We start from the raw sequence: 14,450 nt of genomic DNA, 5'->3' as shown, positions 1-14,450 counted from the left end.
GTACTGTTTTCATTTGTTCTCAACCGCATGCAGTAACAAAGTGTTAGGTGTTGAACTATACCTCCAGGACCCAGTGACCTAGTGAAATTTACCGCGCTTCGAGACCCCCCTGGAACATATTTCGTCACCGCCGTACGCCAACTGGGCTTGATAGACCCCGCTCTCCGACGACCTCGACCTCGAGTTCAACCTCAACCGCAACCTTAAGCCTTCAACTCACCTTGACTGACTTGTCCCTGTTCATCCTTTACAACATCTACGGGACGAGTCACTACCGGCTGCGGTGCCTTCTCTACAACACCTCCCCCGTCTCTCCCAAGGTGGCACCACACATCGACTGTCCCTGCCAGCAGCCCGTGCAGCGCAGCCTACCTAGCTGCATCTCCGGCGAGCTTATTTGGCTCTACAGACTTTCTAGCTCTTGACTGGCTTCGCAGCTTTGTCCCCCGCTACCGCCCCCAACTCATCGCCCTACGACCCGACCCGCCTCTTCCAACGTTGCTGCCACGCACGCTCGAACTGTATACATAGATTGGGTTGCATTGCAAGTGGCCAGCCGTTCATCGATCTCAACCGTCTAGGACAGATCTGTATCTTGCTCCGTGGGGTCATCTTACTCGACATATCTTGCAACCATTAGCTAGCTGTATCTGCATTTGTGCGACCGATAAACTTGAAGCTCTGACCTCTCTACCCGAAGCTGCTGCATACCTTGGCTCTCCGCCTGCGCACTTGATTTCTTACCTACCTCGACCAATTGCCTCCCCGATCACGACTATACGCTATCCTACTCTCGTCAGTTAATCGCCCGTCATGGCACAGTCCCCAATGATCTCGGTGCCTCTCAAGGCAACCAACGAGATCGACTGGGTTGAACCTCTCAAAAGATACATCCGTGACACTTACGGTGACGACCCCGAACGTTATGCAGAGGAATGCGCTACACTGAATCGGTTGAGACAAGACGTGAGAGGTGCTGGCAAGGATAGTACATCTGGAAGGGACATGCTCTATCGTTACTATGGGCAACTGGAGCTCCTTGACTTACGATTCCCGGTAGATGAACAGCACATCAAGATATCCTTCACATGGTTTGTTTCATCAGGCTCATATCTGGCCAGGACTTTGAATCTGGTCACTTGCTGACTCTCGCTAATTTTGCCATGGTCAGGTTCGATGCGTTTACCCACAAGTCTACCGCCCAATATTCACTCGCCTTCGAAAAAGCTTCCATCATATTCAACATCTCTGCTGTTCTATCCTGCCATGCCGCTGCTCAGGATCGCGGTGAGGAGTCTGCTCTCAAAACCGCATACCACAACTTCCAAGCATCTGCTGGCATGTTCACTTATATCAACGAGAACTTCCTTCATGCGCCATCTTCGGATCTTAGCAGAGAGACAGTCAAAGCGTTGATTCATGTCATGCTCGCACAAGCCCAAGAAGTCTTCCTCGAGAAGCAAGTCGCCGATAAGAAGAAGCCTGCGCTGCTTGCTAAATTAGCTTCCCAGGCTGGCTACCTGTACAGCCAAGCTCTCGAGGGGGTGCAAGAGAACGTGACCAAAGCCATATTTGAGAAAGTTTGGCTGTTGATGACCCAGGTACATAGACCGACCATCAATAAACGCAGTATTGTCAAGCTAACATTACCAGATCAAAAGCAATCTTCTCAACTCTATGGCACAATATTATCAAGCCCTGGCGGACGAGGAACAGGATAAGCATGGTATTGCTGTTGGACGATTGCAAACTGCCGAGACACAGGCAAAAGAAGCAGAGCGTGTCGCCAGAAGCTTTCCTAACTCTGTTCCCATGAGCTCAAATCTCAGCGCCGACTGTGGAGGATTTCTTCAGGAACTAACCAAGCGGCATCTCTCCACAGTTCAAAGCCAGTTACAGAGTGCTTTGAAGGATAACGATTATATCTACCACAAAGAAGTTCCTGCCGAAGCAAGTCTAGAAGCCGTTGCCAAGCTGCCTGCCGCAAAGCCTATTCCTGTCAGCGAGCTGTATGCCGGCCAGGATATCCAGCGCATTACCGGACCCGACCTGTTCGCAAAGATCGTGCCATTTGCCGTCACCGAATCGGCGAGTTTGTATGATGAAGAAAAAGCCAAGTTGGTGCGAGCTGAAGCAGAGCGGGTGGATACAGCCAATGGCGAGATGGCAGCCAGTCTGGATTATTTGAGGCTCCCCGGCGCATTGCAAGTTCTGAAGGGTGGGTTTGATCAGGATATTCTACCTGACGAGGACTTCCGACAATGGTGTGAAGATGTTTCCGACCAAGAAAACCCGGTAACTTTGTTCGATTCACTCAGAACGGAAAAGGACTCCATCCTCTCGATTCTGGATAAGAGCACAAAGCAACTCGATATGGAGGAAGGTGTTTGTGAGAAAATGCGCTCCAAGTATGAGAACGAATGGACGCAACAGCCAAGCTCAAGATTGACAACGACACTACGAGGCGATATCCGCCACTATCGTGAAGCCTTGGATGAAGCGTCGAGAAGCGACAACCAATTGGCGGGCAAGCTACGACAAAACGAAATGGACTTTGATGAAATGCGACGGGCCGCTAAATCGGGCGAAGCTGACCAGCTCTTCCAACGTGCTGTTGCCCAGGCACGGGCGAGAGGAAGCAATGCGACTAGCCCTGCCGGCTTGGAACCCAATCTTTTGGACGACGACTTTGACGAGGGGCCTAGTGTGATAGATCAGATCAACAGGGTGGAGGATATCCTCAAGAAGTTGAATTCCATTAAGCGGGAACGCAACCAGGTGTTGAAGGATCTGAAAGAGAAAGTGAGTGAAACTCGGGACACCCAGATCATGTGCCAGGCTAACCATAGTAGGCTCACAACGATGACATCTCCCAAATTCTCATCCTTAACAAGAAGTCGATATCCAACTACGAGGCACAACTGTTTGAGCAGGAATTGGAGAAGTTCCGGCCTCACCAAAACCGACTTTTGCAAGCGAATCACAAGCAGTCAGCTTTGATGAAGGAGCTCACAAGCGCATTTAACCGACTGTTGCAGGACAAGCGAGTTCAATCGGAACAGAGCAAATATGAGACTATTCAACGACAACGGTCTTCAGTCATCAACCGATATAAGCGAGCTTACCAGGAATTTCTCGATCTTGTCGCAGGTCTGCAAAGCGCTAAGAACTGGTACGCGGAGATGCGCGAGACAGTGGAGAGCTTGGAGAAGAACGTTGATAGCTTCGTCAACAACCGTAGATCTGAAGGAGCGCAGTTGCTCAACCAAATCGAGCAGGAGAGATCGTCCAACAAGAATTCGCAGGCCGAGATGGAGCGCGAAAGACTGAGAGGGCTCATGGATCGAATGTCAATGGACCCAAACAAGTCATCGCCGCAACCTCAGCAAAACCGACCTACGCCTCCATCACAGTACCAACAGAGCCAAGCTCCTCGATATCCTCAGACCAATTATCAGGGGCAATACCAGCAGCCAAACTCACCACCACCGCAACAGGCTCAACAACAAGCGTACCAGAACTTTTCTCCGCCGCCAACAACAACAACAACGCAGTCGTTTGGGCCACCTCCTATCAACACCTTTGTCCAGCCTACATATAACCCCAGTCAATACGGACGTACACCAGGACCGACATCGCCCCCTCCGAACCAAACGTCATTTAATATTGGTGGTTACCGAGGTCCTGCGTCACCACCTCCAAACCAGTCAACTTTCGGACAGTCTCAATCGTTTGGCGGGTATGGAGCTTCATCGACACCGCAAACACAGGGAGGCTACGTGCCGCCTGGATTTGTGCCACCACCGCCTCCTCCTGGACCTCCTCCATTGGGGCCTCAGCAGACGTTCCACTATGGCAACCAACCCAACAGCGCGCATCCAAACAGTGCCTACCCTCAGTCAGCTATGCCACCGCAGCAACAGCAACAGCAGCAGCAGCAGCAGCAAAACGACCCTTGGGCAGGCTTGAATGCATGGAAGTAATTGAAAGGGAGACGCAAGGGTTGAACTCTTGAGACGAGTTTTGAGAATCATCTGGCTATGATATCGTTTGAACTGAAGAGGAGGGACAACGGGAGGTGGAAAAGCTATGGCAAAGCATTATGGCTACGTGAGCTGCGTTGCAGAATAAATACAGCAGACAAAGGATTATCCCCTAGCATCTTTGCGACATGAAACTCATCAAATAGAGCAAGATATAAGATCAAGGTCGCCACGCTTTCTACCGAGGTTGCAATTGCGGCTAAATAAGACGTTTATGGCACACACTACGCAGTTGTCTCCGCACCACACTACCCCGACTGACCGAACCGTAAACCCCAACTAGAATTGGACGCTAGACTTATTTGTACTGAGCTGCAAGTAATACAGGCAATATTAGAGGTTGCTGGGGACATGTTATGGAGCATTTCCCCGCAGAAACGACGCGAGCTTGAAGTGACCTCTTCCGAACCGGTCTTCGGATCCATTTCCGCGTCGTTCCCTGACTTTCCGGTGCCGGTCAAGTCCCCGGCGCGTTCAAGACATTATTTTTCATCTTCTCTTATCTGGTGAGTGTCTCATATCTTATATCTTCTTCTCATCTCTAGAGACTGTGATTCAAGTATTGATCTCCTCCATCATTTTGTTCAGCTACTTCATCCATTGGGTAAACAACCAGAAGACGTAGACGTCTCTTCAGTTACGCTCTGTCGATCAAGAAGCTATTTCGTCATTCATACTCGGACCAAAGGCAACGCGACGATATAACTATCTCCTGTTTTCTTTTCACAGCTGCATAGAACCCAATCGCATCTTTACTTCAACTCATATAAACTGTCAAGATGGTGTTAAAGGGCGGCGAGGTTGCTGAGCACAACAGTGCGGATTCGTGCTGGGTTATTGTTCATGTATGTGATAATCTGTGGCGACTTACCGACTTTTAGCTGACTTGAATTTCGCAATAGGGCAAAGCATACGATGTCACAGAGTTTCTACCAGGTAAGACTTGCTGAAAAAGAACAAAGATAAGGCTGTTGAATGAAACTAACAAATTTTGCAGAGCATCCTGGAGGTAAAAAGATTATCCTCAAGTACGCTGTACGTCGTCGCATTTGTCGCATTGAGTCTCATCTTCGATATCTAACACAACACAGGGCAAAGATGCCACTGAAGCATACGAACCCATCCACCCTCCTGACACTCTCGACAAGTTCCTCGAGGCCTCCAAGCATCTCGGACCTGTCGACATGAACACCGTCCAGCAGGAGACCAAGGAGGTGGACCCCGAGGAGGAGGAGCGTCTGCAGCGCATGGAGCAGAAGCCTCTATTGTCGCAATGCTACAACCTCTTCGACTTTGAGGCTGTTGCTAGGCGCGTCATGAGCAAGGTTGCGTGGGGATACTACTCAAGTGCTGCTGACGATGAGATTGTACGTTGATCCCAACTTGCAGGGTGATTGGTCTACTAACATCTCATAGACAATGCGCGAGAACCACAGCGCATTCCACCGAATCTGGTTCCGTCCTCAAATCCTCGTTGATGTCGAGAATATTGACTTCTCAACCACTATGCTTGGCACAAAAACCGACATCCCCGTTTACGTGACAGCCACAGCTCTTGGCAAACTGGGTAACCCAGAGGGTGAAGTTGTGCTTACCCGCGCTGCAGCCAAGCACAACGTCATTCAGATGATTCCCACCCTCGCATCCTGTTCATTTGACGAGATCGTTGACGCCAAAGCTGGTGACCAGGTCCAGTGGCTGCAGCTTTACGTCAACAAGGACCGAGCTATCACGAAGAAGATTGTGCAGCATGCTGAGAAGCGTGGCTGTAAGGGTCTCTTTATCACAGTTGATGCCCCTCAACTTGGTCGACGTGAGAAGGATATGCGATCCAAGTTCACTGACCCTGGCTCTCATGTCCAGGAGGGTACCGACACAGATAACAGCCAGGGCGCGGCGCGAGCCATTTCGACTTTTATCGACCCTGCTCTGAGCTGGAAGGATATCGCTTGGTTCCAGAGCATCACCTCCATGCCAATTATCCTCAAGGGTGTTCAGCGCGTTGAGGATGTTCTCAAGGCTATTGACTACGGTTGCCAGGGTGTCGTGCTATCCAACCACGGTGGCCGACAGCTCGAGTTTGCGCGATCTGCTATTGAAGTTCTTGCCGAGACTATGCCCATTCTCCGTGAGCGCGGTCTTGAAAACAAGATCGAGATCTTCATCGACGGTGGTATCCGACGTGGAACTGATATCCTCAAGGCGCTCTGCCTCGGCGCCCGTGGTGTTGGTATCGGACGACCTTTCCTCTACGCCATGAGCACATATGGCGAAGCTGGTGTCATCCGAGCTATGCAGCTTCTCAAGGATGAGCTCGAGATGAACATGCGACTTATCGGCGCGAGCAAGATTGAAGACCTACACCCTGGTATGCTCGATCTCCGAAGTCTGTTCCAGCACGGTGCTGTGCCTTCGGACAACCTGTCGTCTACTGTGTACGACCCTCTGGCTGTGCCTGCGCAGAGACCCAAGGCTGGGCCTGAACAGGGTGCCCCCAAGGCTAAGCTGTAGAAAAGTCGCAACTTGATCTAGAAATCTGCTGGGAACTGTTCATGTTGAAACAAGATGTGGAGTTAGTCTCGGGATTACACCGAATTATTGGTTAGATGAGCGTCGAATTATTATATAAACGAAAGTCTTCATAAACTCAACCGCGCTATGCAACCAGTCCTCAGGGTATCAGAAGAATTGACCGCTAAGAACACAAGAGACAAAATTGTTAGGCCAGTTTATGCTACTCAGACTAGGCTTCTTAGACTACTTATTTTTATACCCTGAGACTTGAGATGCAGAGGCTCATGTGGCGTTTTTGGTCTATATTTGCTCTGATCGACTTCATAAATTTTAACCAAGTTGATAATTCTGATATTAGAACCCTTGTCTTTCCAGGCTTAGAGCATCACCAAAACCAATGCGCAGAAACAGAGATATGAGCCTATGTCGGCTTGACAAACTGCCTCGACAATTCACAAAATGGTATACAATCCACTTCATGTGGTACTTTTAACAGTGGTGATACATACAGGGTACATCCGGCTGTCTACCGTATACTCTAAAAGGTGGTATATTACACAGGCAAGCCATCTGCCCTGCCAAGACTCTCCCCGAACGTCATTCCGGCATCAAAATTCACTATACCTACATAATTGCTTTTCGTTTAACCTCGTCCCAAGTACCAATTATGGGCCAATTGGTTGGTCAAGTAACTGAAAGGTGTGGGAACCTCGGCCATACCCTTTCGTGCCACGGGGTGACGGAGGTAAACTGCAGCGCAGATATAGGGGTTGACTTCGAGATAGCGAGGGATGAACGCAAAGGCAGACATGAATGGGCGAGGGCGCCAGGGAGTAACGTAAGGTTTCGAGTGGTCGATGGGGTTCTCGGCGTCGTTCTTGAGAATGTAGACAAGTTTGCGAATTTCCTCGTTGGTCAGATCATGGGTGGCCAGAATGTTCCTTGCCCGATCCCGATCTTCCCTATTTGTGATACCTTCCAAGCCTCTCTCAAGGACTTGGTTCTTGAATTCCGACCGTTTGACCTGGACCTCGTTCTTCTTGGCAGCCTTCTCATCAGCTGAAGACTCTCCCTCACTTGATGGCTCGGCAGGGGTTGGGTCGGCCTTGCGGAAAGCATCCACAGTACCAAGCTTCTGGATCTGAGACTGGATCTGGTTAATGAGCTCATATGCGTCAAGCTCACGGTCTTCGCGGAGAGACAGCAAACGCTGGGCAGTGTCTCGGAATAGTCGCAGGTCCTTCTTCTGCTTAGCCGATAGCTGTCTCATGTCACCCTTTAGAATCTCTCGAGCTGTTACGCGGAGATTCTTGATACGATGCAATTGCACCTCACGCTCGACACGTTTGAGCGAGCCCTTTCCAAGCTTGGCTTCGGCGGCTTCTGCCGCTTCTCCCTCCTTGGCGGCCACAGCGTCGAGAATCTTTGAACGCTTCTTGAGACCTTGTTGCCTGACAGCCTCTTCTTGCTTGTCAAGCAACTCCTTGTCGTGACTTTCCTGTATCGAGTTGGGCTTCTTTTGCTCTCCGGTTCCGTACAAGACCTTTTCAATATCAACCTGGAACATGTCGCCAGGGTTCAATGCATATGAAGGATGAACCATCTATCAAACGTTAGAACGGTATCGGAAGCGTATCTTTAATGACAGACCTTTTTGCCGTTGACCTTGACAGCACCGTGGATGACAAACTGGCGAGCTTGTCGTACACTGCTGGCGAACATGGCGCGGAACACTGCCGTGTCCAATCTTCGCTCCAGGGGCGCAAAAGTCATTTGCATATAGGGTGTCATATCCTGGAAGTGCTCAGACAGCATCTCGTTCACATCGCCGAAACCACGACTTCGCTGAGCCGGATGAGAGGGAGGGCGGACTGCATCACTGCCCTTGGGGACTTGGGAGTAGGACTCGGCGGTCACATTGGATGTCGACAAGCCTGAACCACGACCAGCAGCTTGTTCGGAACCATCATTGGCGGCAAGATACTTGGGGGGAAGATCGACAGCGGATAGAAGTCGTCGTGAAAACAGACGCACCCACTTCTTCTCGGATACATGCTCGCCGTGGTAACCTCGGGTTTTGGACTTGGCTGCCCACTTCTGCTGGAAGAATGTCGCTCGACCCTTGACTGGTGGCTCGCGGCCGGCCGCACGGGCAATATTAAACAAGTTATACTTGTTCCATGATTGCCTGAGTTTCTATATCGTGTGTCGGTTAGCTGGGCAAAATTCGCCTGGCGGGGTTCGACCTATCGGCAGCAGGTCAATTGAGAGGAGGGTAAATGCATACCGGCCTGGTGAGACTGTAATATTTCGTAGGCCGACGCATATTGGCAGATTGAGGCCCACGGTGCTGGGAACTGGCTCGTCGTGGTTATGCTGTTAGAGCCAAATTTTTGGCTTCAATTCAGCCGTCCACCGGATTATCGCAGCTCCGGTCGTGGAGGTTCAAAATGCAATCATCAGGCTGACATAATCATCTTGGCGCCAGATAGTGGGACTCAATTAACTTACACGGGAAGACGCGACTCAATTAAACACGACGCGTCGCTAACCTGGAGGCGCCTTGGAGATTTGCTTTAATCCCACCCTCAACCCTACCATCTCGACAATTTTTCAACGACAACATTTCCCCTTGTTTAGTAGTTGCTATACTCTGTACTTACTGGGTATCAGAAACGCTGACCCCATAAACCTTGGGGTACAAAAATAAACAGCCAAGATACTATAGTCTTAGTGGCATAAGTTGATATACTGGTTTCATCCCTTATGCTCTCAGCATGCTGTCGGTATCCTCACCTCCAACGACGAAACGGTCTAAACCCCACGATCACGACCATGAGCCTCCCAAACCCAAACCTCGAGGTCCATTCGTTAACGACGACTCCGATTCCGATGAAAGCGAAGGGCCTGCAGACTCTACCCGAAAGCGTCTAAGGACCGAGGAGCCACAAGAATCTTCGAACACGACACGGCAAATTCAAGAGCCTGTTAGCCTTAGCCATAGACCGGTGTTCTCAAATTCCATTTTTAGCAGTTTTGTGCCACAGACATTCACGGCAAAAACTTGCAATGGCAAAGCCAAGACAATTAAGGAACGCAAGACAACATCCGCACCTACATATGAGGCAATGGTTGCAGCTCGATCAAAAACAAAAGAGGGACGAGCGGAGCGAAGCTATTACGGTATCGATGTTCACAACTTGATGAGTGCTGCAGCCGCCGAGATCAAAAATAAAGAGGAAGCCCCAAAAGAGCGCAATGTCCCAGTACGATCGATCGAGCCCCAGGTCCCTGGAGGGAAAAGGCCCAAGAGGACTCTGTTATGGACAGAAAAGTACAGAGCTCGCAACTTCATGGATCTGTGTGGTGATGATGCTACCAACCGGTTTGTTTTGCGGTGGTTGAAGAAGTGGGATCCTGTGGTATTTCCAGGAGAATCAAAGTCACAACCAGCTGCAAGACGACCAGGCACTAAGCAACAAGAAGAGGAGGAGAAGCCTCACAGGAAAATTCTTATGCTCACAGGACCCCCAGGATTGGGAAAGACCACATTGGCGCATGTCTGTGCTCGGCAGGCAGGGTACGAGGTTATGGAGATCAACGCTAGCGACGACCGAAGTCGTGATGTCGTCAAGAATCGTATTCGAACAAGTCTGGGAACAGAAAGCGTCAAGACAGTCAGCAACCGAACAGATGGTAATGGGCCACAAAAATTGGCCAAACCAGCTTGCGTTATTGTCGATGAAGTGGACGGTGTTGTCTCCGGCTCAGGTGGTTCAGGCGAAGGTGGCTTCGTGAAGGCACTGATAGATCTGGTGCTGTTGGACCAAAAGAATGGGTCGGGCAATGCATCTTCCAATAATTACGGAAACAAGAAAAAAAAGAAGGGCGACGATTTCAGACTCTTGCGCCCACTGATTCTCATTTGCAACGACGTATATGCCCCGGCACTTCGACCACTGCGGCAGTCAAACTTGGCAGAAATCATTCATGTCGGCAAGCCCACCATGGAATCGGTTGTTGCCCGACTAAAATCGGTCTTTGAGAAGGAAGGCATTCCTTGCGACAAAGACGCTTCTCGAAAGCTCTGTGAAGCAGCTTGGGGCATGACAAGCGGTATCGATGCAAAACGAGGAGCTGAGAGCACAGTGGAGGGCGATCTCCGTGGTGTTATGGTGGTTGGCGAATGGGTCGCTGGGCGTTTCAGAGCATCAGCATTGAATGGTACAGCCCGTCTGACTCGACAATGGCTGGAAAGTAATGTACTACAGGATCTTACCAGTGGCGCCGGTGGTGCTCGTGGTCTAGGTCGAGGCGGTGTCAAAGACATCGTTTCCAGACTTTTCCAAGAGGGAGGTGGCTTTCCGAAGCAAGCCATGGACTTTTCACAATCCAAAACGCAGCATGAACAGCCACAGGCTGAGCTTGGCTTTGGAGAGTTCCAGAAAAAACATGCCATGGAAAGACTACGACAAATGATCGACACAAGCGGCGAAATTAGCCATATCATGACTGAGGTGTTCGCGGAATATCCCAATCGTGACTACAACGATGATCTCTACCTCACAAAACCCTGCCAGGCATACGAATGGCTGCACTTTCATGACACATGCCAATCTCGTCTTTATGCCAGTCAAGAATGGGAGCTAGCACAATATCTCAGTCAACCTGTACTGGCATGCCATCATCTGTTCGCATCTCCCAAACGATATATTCCCAGTACGGGTTACGATCGACGTTGGGGTGGTGATGCGGAAGATGAAGGTCCTCCGTTGCCTTTCTCTGGCCCTCGCGCTGACTATCAAGCTCATGAAGCAGAGCGTCAGAACAGGGCTCAACTTCAGGCAATGCAGGCTCAACTTCCACCCACATTAATGCGCTCGTTCCGCAGTGCCGAAGAGGTCTCTGCAGAGTTTCTCCCATACCTAGCGCGAATCGTGTCCCCAGATGTCAAGCCTGTAGTTGTGGGTGGAAGTCAAGGATCCATAGCTAGTGTGCGTAAAGACACGGAGCGGGCTATGGTCAAGCGCGCCGCTGAGGTCCTTGCTGAAGTCGGCATTGAGTTGCAGAAGGGAAGAATTGAGAGTGATTCACCGGTAGATCGAAACCCACAATACGTCTACCGCATGGAACCGTAAGTCAACATTTACACCTACAAAGTGATCGTAGCTAACTATTATAGGGATATCGATATGTTGGCTACATTCGAGACTGGTGCAGCACTGCTCCTACCTTCCGCCGCCCCTACACGCTATGCTGTTCGCCAAGTTCTTGATCAGGAATTGAAGCGAACGCTGATAGAGCGAGAGGCTCTTGCTCGACAGGCTCGCTTCCAAGCGGGCAATCTTCCTGGGCACGTTGAGATGATGAACACAGACAAACTTATAAATGCGAAGAAGCTTGCGCTTGCAGGCCCAGAGGATGCTACGCTCATTAAGCGCGATTTCTTCGGCCGGGTTATAGAGGCGCGACCCCTTGCTGAAATCACTGGAAGTAATCCACAGCAAAAAGCGAAGCAAGAAAAGGAGCGCAAGGTGTGGGTGACATACCATGAAGGATTGAATAACGCTGTGAGGAAACCTATGTCCCTGCAAGAGTTCTCCAGGGGTCTGTAAAAATAGAAGGGTCCGTTTAGAATAATGAATTATCTCATGCTTATGTTACTTAGACTAGGCTTCTTAAACTAGTATTAATTTTTATACCCTAAGACTTAAGAGGTCAATTTTTCTGCTACCCAAGCTGGACTTAATTTAATGTCAGATGACTTCAGATTTACATCTATCAGCCACGATCTTGAACGGATGATCTAGATTTGTTGCTTTGTTGGTGGCTGGCTCTGCACAAAAGTCTAATTTGATTATTGGAAACAGAAGTTGATGAACACAACTGGTTGTCTAACTCGCAGGGTGTCACAGAACATCCTGACCTGAAGTCTTAGATCGGCATGCCTAGCATGATAGTACATTGATAAGAACATTGTTGATAGCGATCTGTCCAACTGGGTTGCTCTTAGGACGTTGGGAAGCATTGTACGTGCTAGCCTGATAAGGTTCAGAGTACCGTTGACACATTCGATCAAGGCATGCAGGATGAACCCAACGAACGGAATGACAAAAATCTCCAGGCGCCATAAGAAACACGGGTGAGATCTTTCAGTACCACACACTTGGATAAGGTTGCAGCCCAAATCCCGGCCAAGACCCTCTTGATATGCTTTCTTTGACCAATCTGGGGACAATCTGAAGACCTTATCAGAACGGTATGCTTGGTATCTTTTGGTCGGTATCAGAGACCTGGGGCCCCGGAACACTCGTCCCGTCTGCGGGTGATCTAGACTGGTTTTGTAGATCTCGAGCGGAGAATCAAGCAGATGTCGAATGTATACTGTGTTGAGCGTCGCCAACTTCCATATGACCATAGGCAGTGGGTGATTCAAGTGATTATGGGAATATCAATATTTCCATATCTTGTCTTTCTTCATTCCCTTCACATAGCCGGATATAGAGGCTATACCGGAGACGAAGTTAGAATAAAGCGGTGGCTCAGACTTACATAACGCCTTTTTCTTAGTCGCTAGAACGCAAAGGAAGGCGGGACCCATCCACATGTTTTTGGTTTCCTGCCTCCACAGCTCCTTGCGCACGCACGTCAGTTCTTCCTTCCCATTGCTTAACCTTACCTTCTTGCCGCTCCTGCCGTTCCACCAGCAATAGGAAATGAAGTACCTGAAGAAGGAACTCTGAGCCAACTTTAGAAGTCGAGACAGAGGCTTGATTAGCAGCCAATTGCATTTACACATCGCGCTCGGCTTTTGGTTGAGCCAGAACCTCACCTCACCTCAACTTGACTTGTTCTTCGCTTCTCATAGTCTTTTTCACTCCACGTCGCATCGCATTGTATCGCCAATACTCCATTTCACCTCACTTAGTTGATACATTCGCATTGTCCTCGGCATTCACCTTGAGGACATCATCAACCCGACAAACAAGACATCCTCCTTTTCCCCCACCAACCAGTCATGACTACTATCAGATGCTCAATGTTAGGATAAAATAAGCATATGAAGGACTATAAGTTTATGGTGCAACTCTTGGATCATTCTCCAGTTTCTCGCCATCAAACCACTGCCGTGTCTATTGGACCAACCGGCAAAGGATTGGTTTTCGCTTAGCCCAAGCCAAGTGTATCCTTCGTCAATCTTGAAGCACGATTCCGTCCCACACAGTTGACCAGGTGGGCCTGACAGCCAACGCAACCTGAGACTTCATCGTATCATATCATATCACGAAGCGCCCGTGTTGATCCTCAGGATTGAGTCTTTTAACCCGACATTTGCATCTTACTTGGCTTGAGTACGCCACTACCCCCGGAATTCGCACGCTTTGCATCAGCATGGAAGAGCCGCGTCCAGAAACCACGGCGCAAACCGGACCGCCAACATCAACCCCAAGCGCAACACGCAAAAAGTCACGCAGAGGTGCCGATTCTGCCAGCCAGAAAAGGCGATGTGTGAGCACAGCATGTATAGCGTGCCGAAAACGCAAATCGAAATGCGATGGTGCTCTTCCAAGCTGTGCTGCATGCTCAAGCGTATACGGAACTGAGTGCCTTTATGACCCCAACTCGGATCATCGCCGAAAGGGTGTTTACCGTGAAAAGGTTGACAGCATGAAAGCGCGTAATTCCACGTTGCAAATTTTAATCGAGGCCATCTTGAATGCTGAAGAGGAGGATGTCTCAAGCATTGTCCAGAGAATCCGTACTTGCAATAGTCTCGACGCCGTTGCTGAAGATATCATCAACCAACAGCAACAACAACAGCAGCAGAGACAAGCACCACAATTAGCGGCACCCTCAGCCGCTGAAGATTCAGATGATTATGATCAATCTAAT

General features: G+C 49.8%; 4 protein-coding genes across 4 annotated transcripts; 3 read left to right on the top strand and 1 right to left on the bottom strand.

The window, feature by feature from the left end:
- Positions 1–813: 813 nt before the first annotated feature.
- FGSG_05329 (vacuolar protein-sorting protein BRO1) lies at positions 814–3,983 on the top strand (the record flags this gene model as incomplete). Its single annotated transcript, XM_011325545.1, has 4 exons — positions 814–988; positions 1,069–1,601; positions 1,654–2,802; positions 2,853–3,983. The coding sequence occupies 4 exons, from the start codon at positions 814–816 to the stop codon at positions 3,981–3,983; spliced, it is 2,988 nt and encodes a 995-aa protein (XP_011323847.1).
- A 521-nt stretch (positions 3,984–4,504) lies between these two features.
- Positions 4,505–6,689, top strand: FGSG_05328 (cytochrome b2). The gene is made up of 6 exons (XM_011325544.1): positions 4,505–4,549; positions 4,632–4,888; positions 4,946–4,979; positions 5,041–5,078; positions 5,135–5,410; positions 5,460–6,689. The coding sequence occupies exons 2-6, from the start codon at positions 4,823–4,825 to the stop codon at positions 6,552–6,554; spliced, it is 1,509 nt and encodes a 502-aa protein (XP_011323846.1). The 5' UTR covers positions 4,505–4,549; positions 4,632–4,822; the 3' UTR covers positions 6,555–6,689.
- Positions 6,690–7,200: 511 nt separating this feature from the next.
- On the bottom strand, positions 7,201–8,883 carry FGSG_05327 (NAM9 protein; the record flags this gene model as incomplete). Its single annotated transcript, XM_011325543.1, has 4 exons — positions 7,201–8,115; positions 8,208–8,540; positions 8,592–8,753; positions 8,845–8,883. 4 exons carry the CDS (start codon positions 8,881–8,883, stop codon positions 7,201–7,203), a joined length of 1,449 nt encoding a protein of 482 aa, XP_011323845.1.
- Positions 8,884–9,334: 451 nt separating this feature from the next.
- On the top strand, positions 9,335–12,172 carry FGSG_05326 (uncharacterized protein; the record flags this gene model as incomplete). The annotated part of the gene is made up of 2 exons (XM_011325542.1): positions 9,335–11,691; positions 11,740–12,172. 2 exons carry the CDS (start codon positions 9,335–9,337, stop codon positions 12,170–12,172), a joined length of 2,790 nt encoding a protein of 929 aa, XP_011323844.1.
- Positions 12,173–14,450: the final 2,278 nt, after the last annotated feature.

The sequence above is a fragment of the Fusarium graminearum genome, chromosome 3, assembly GCF_000240135.3.
Source record: "Fusarium graminearum PH-1 chromosome 3, whole genome shotgun sequence".
In the NCBI taxonomy this organism is placed as follows: domain Eukaryota; kingdom Fungi; phylum Ascomycota; class Sordariomycetes; order Hypocreales; family Nectriaceae; genus Fusarium; species Fusarium graminearum.
This window is presented reverse-complemented; position numbering and strand designations above follow the sequence as displayed.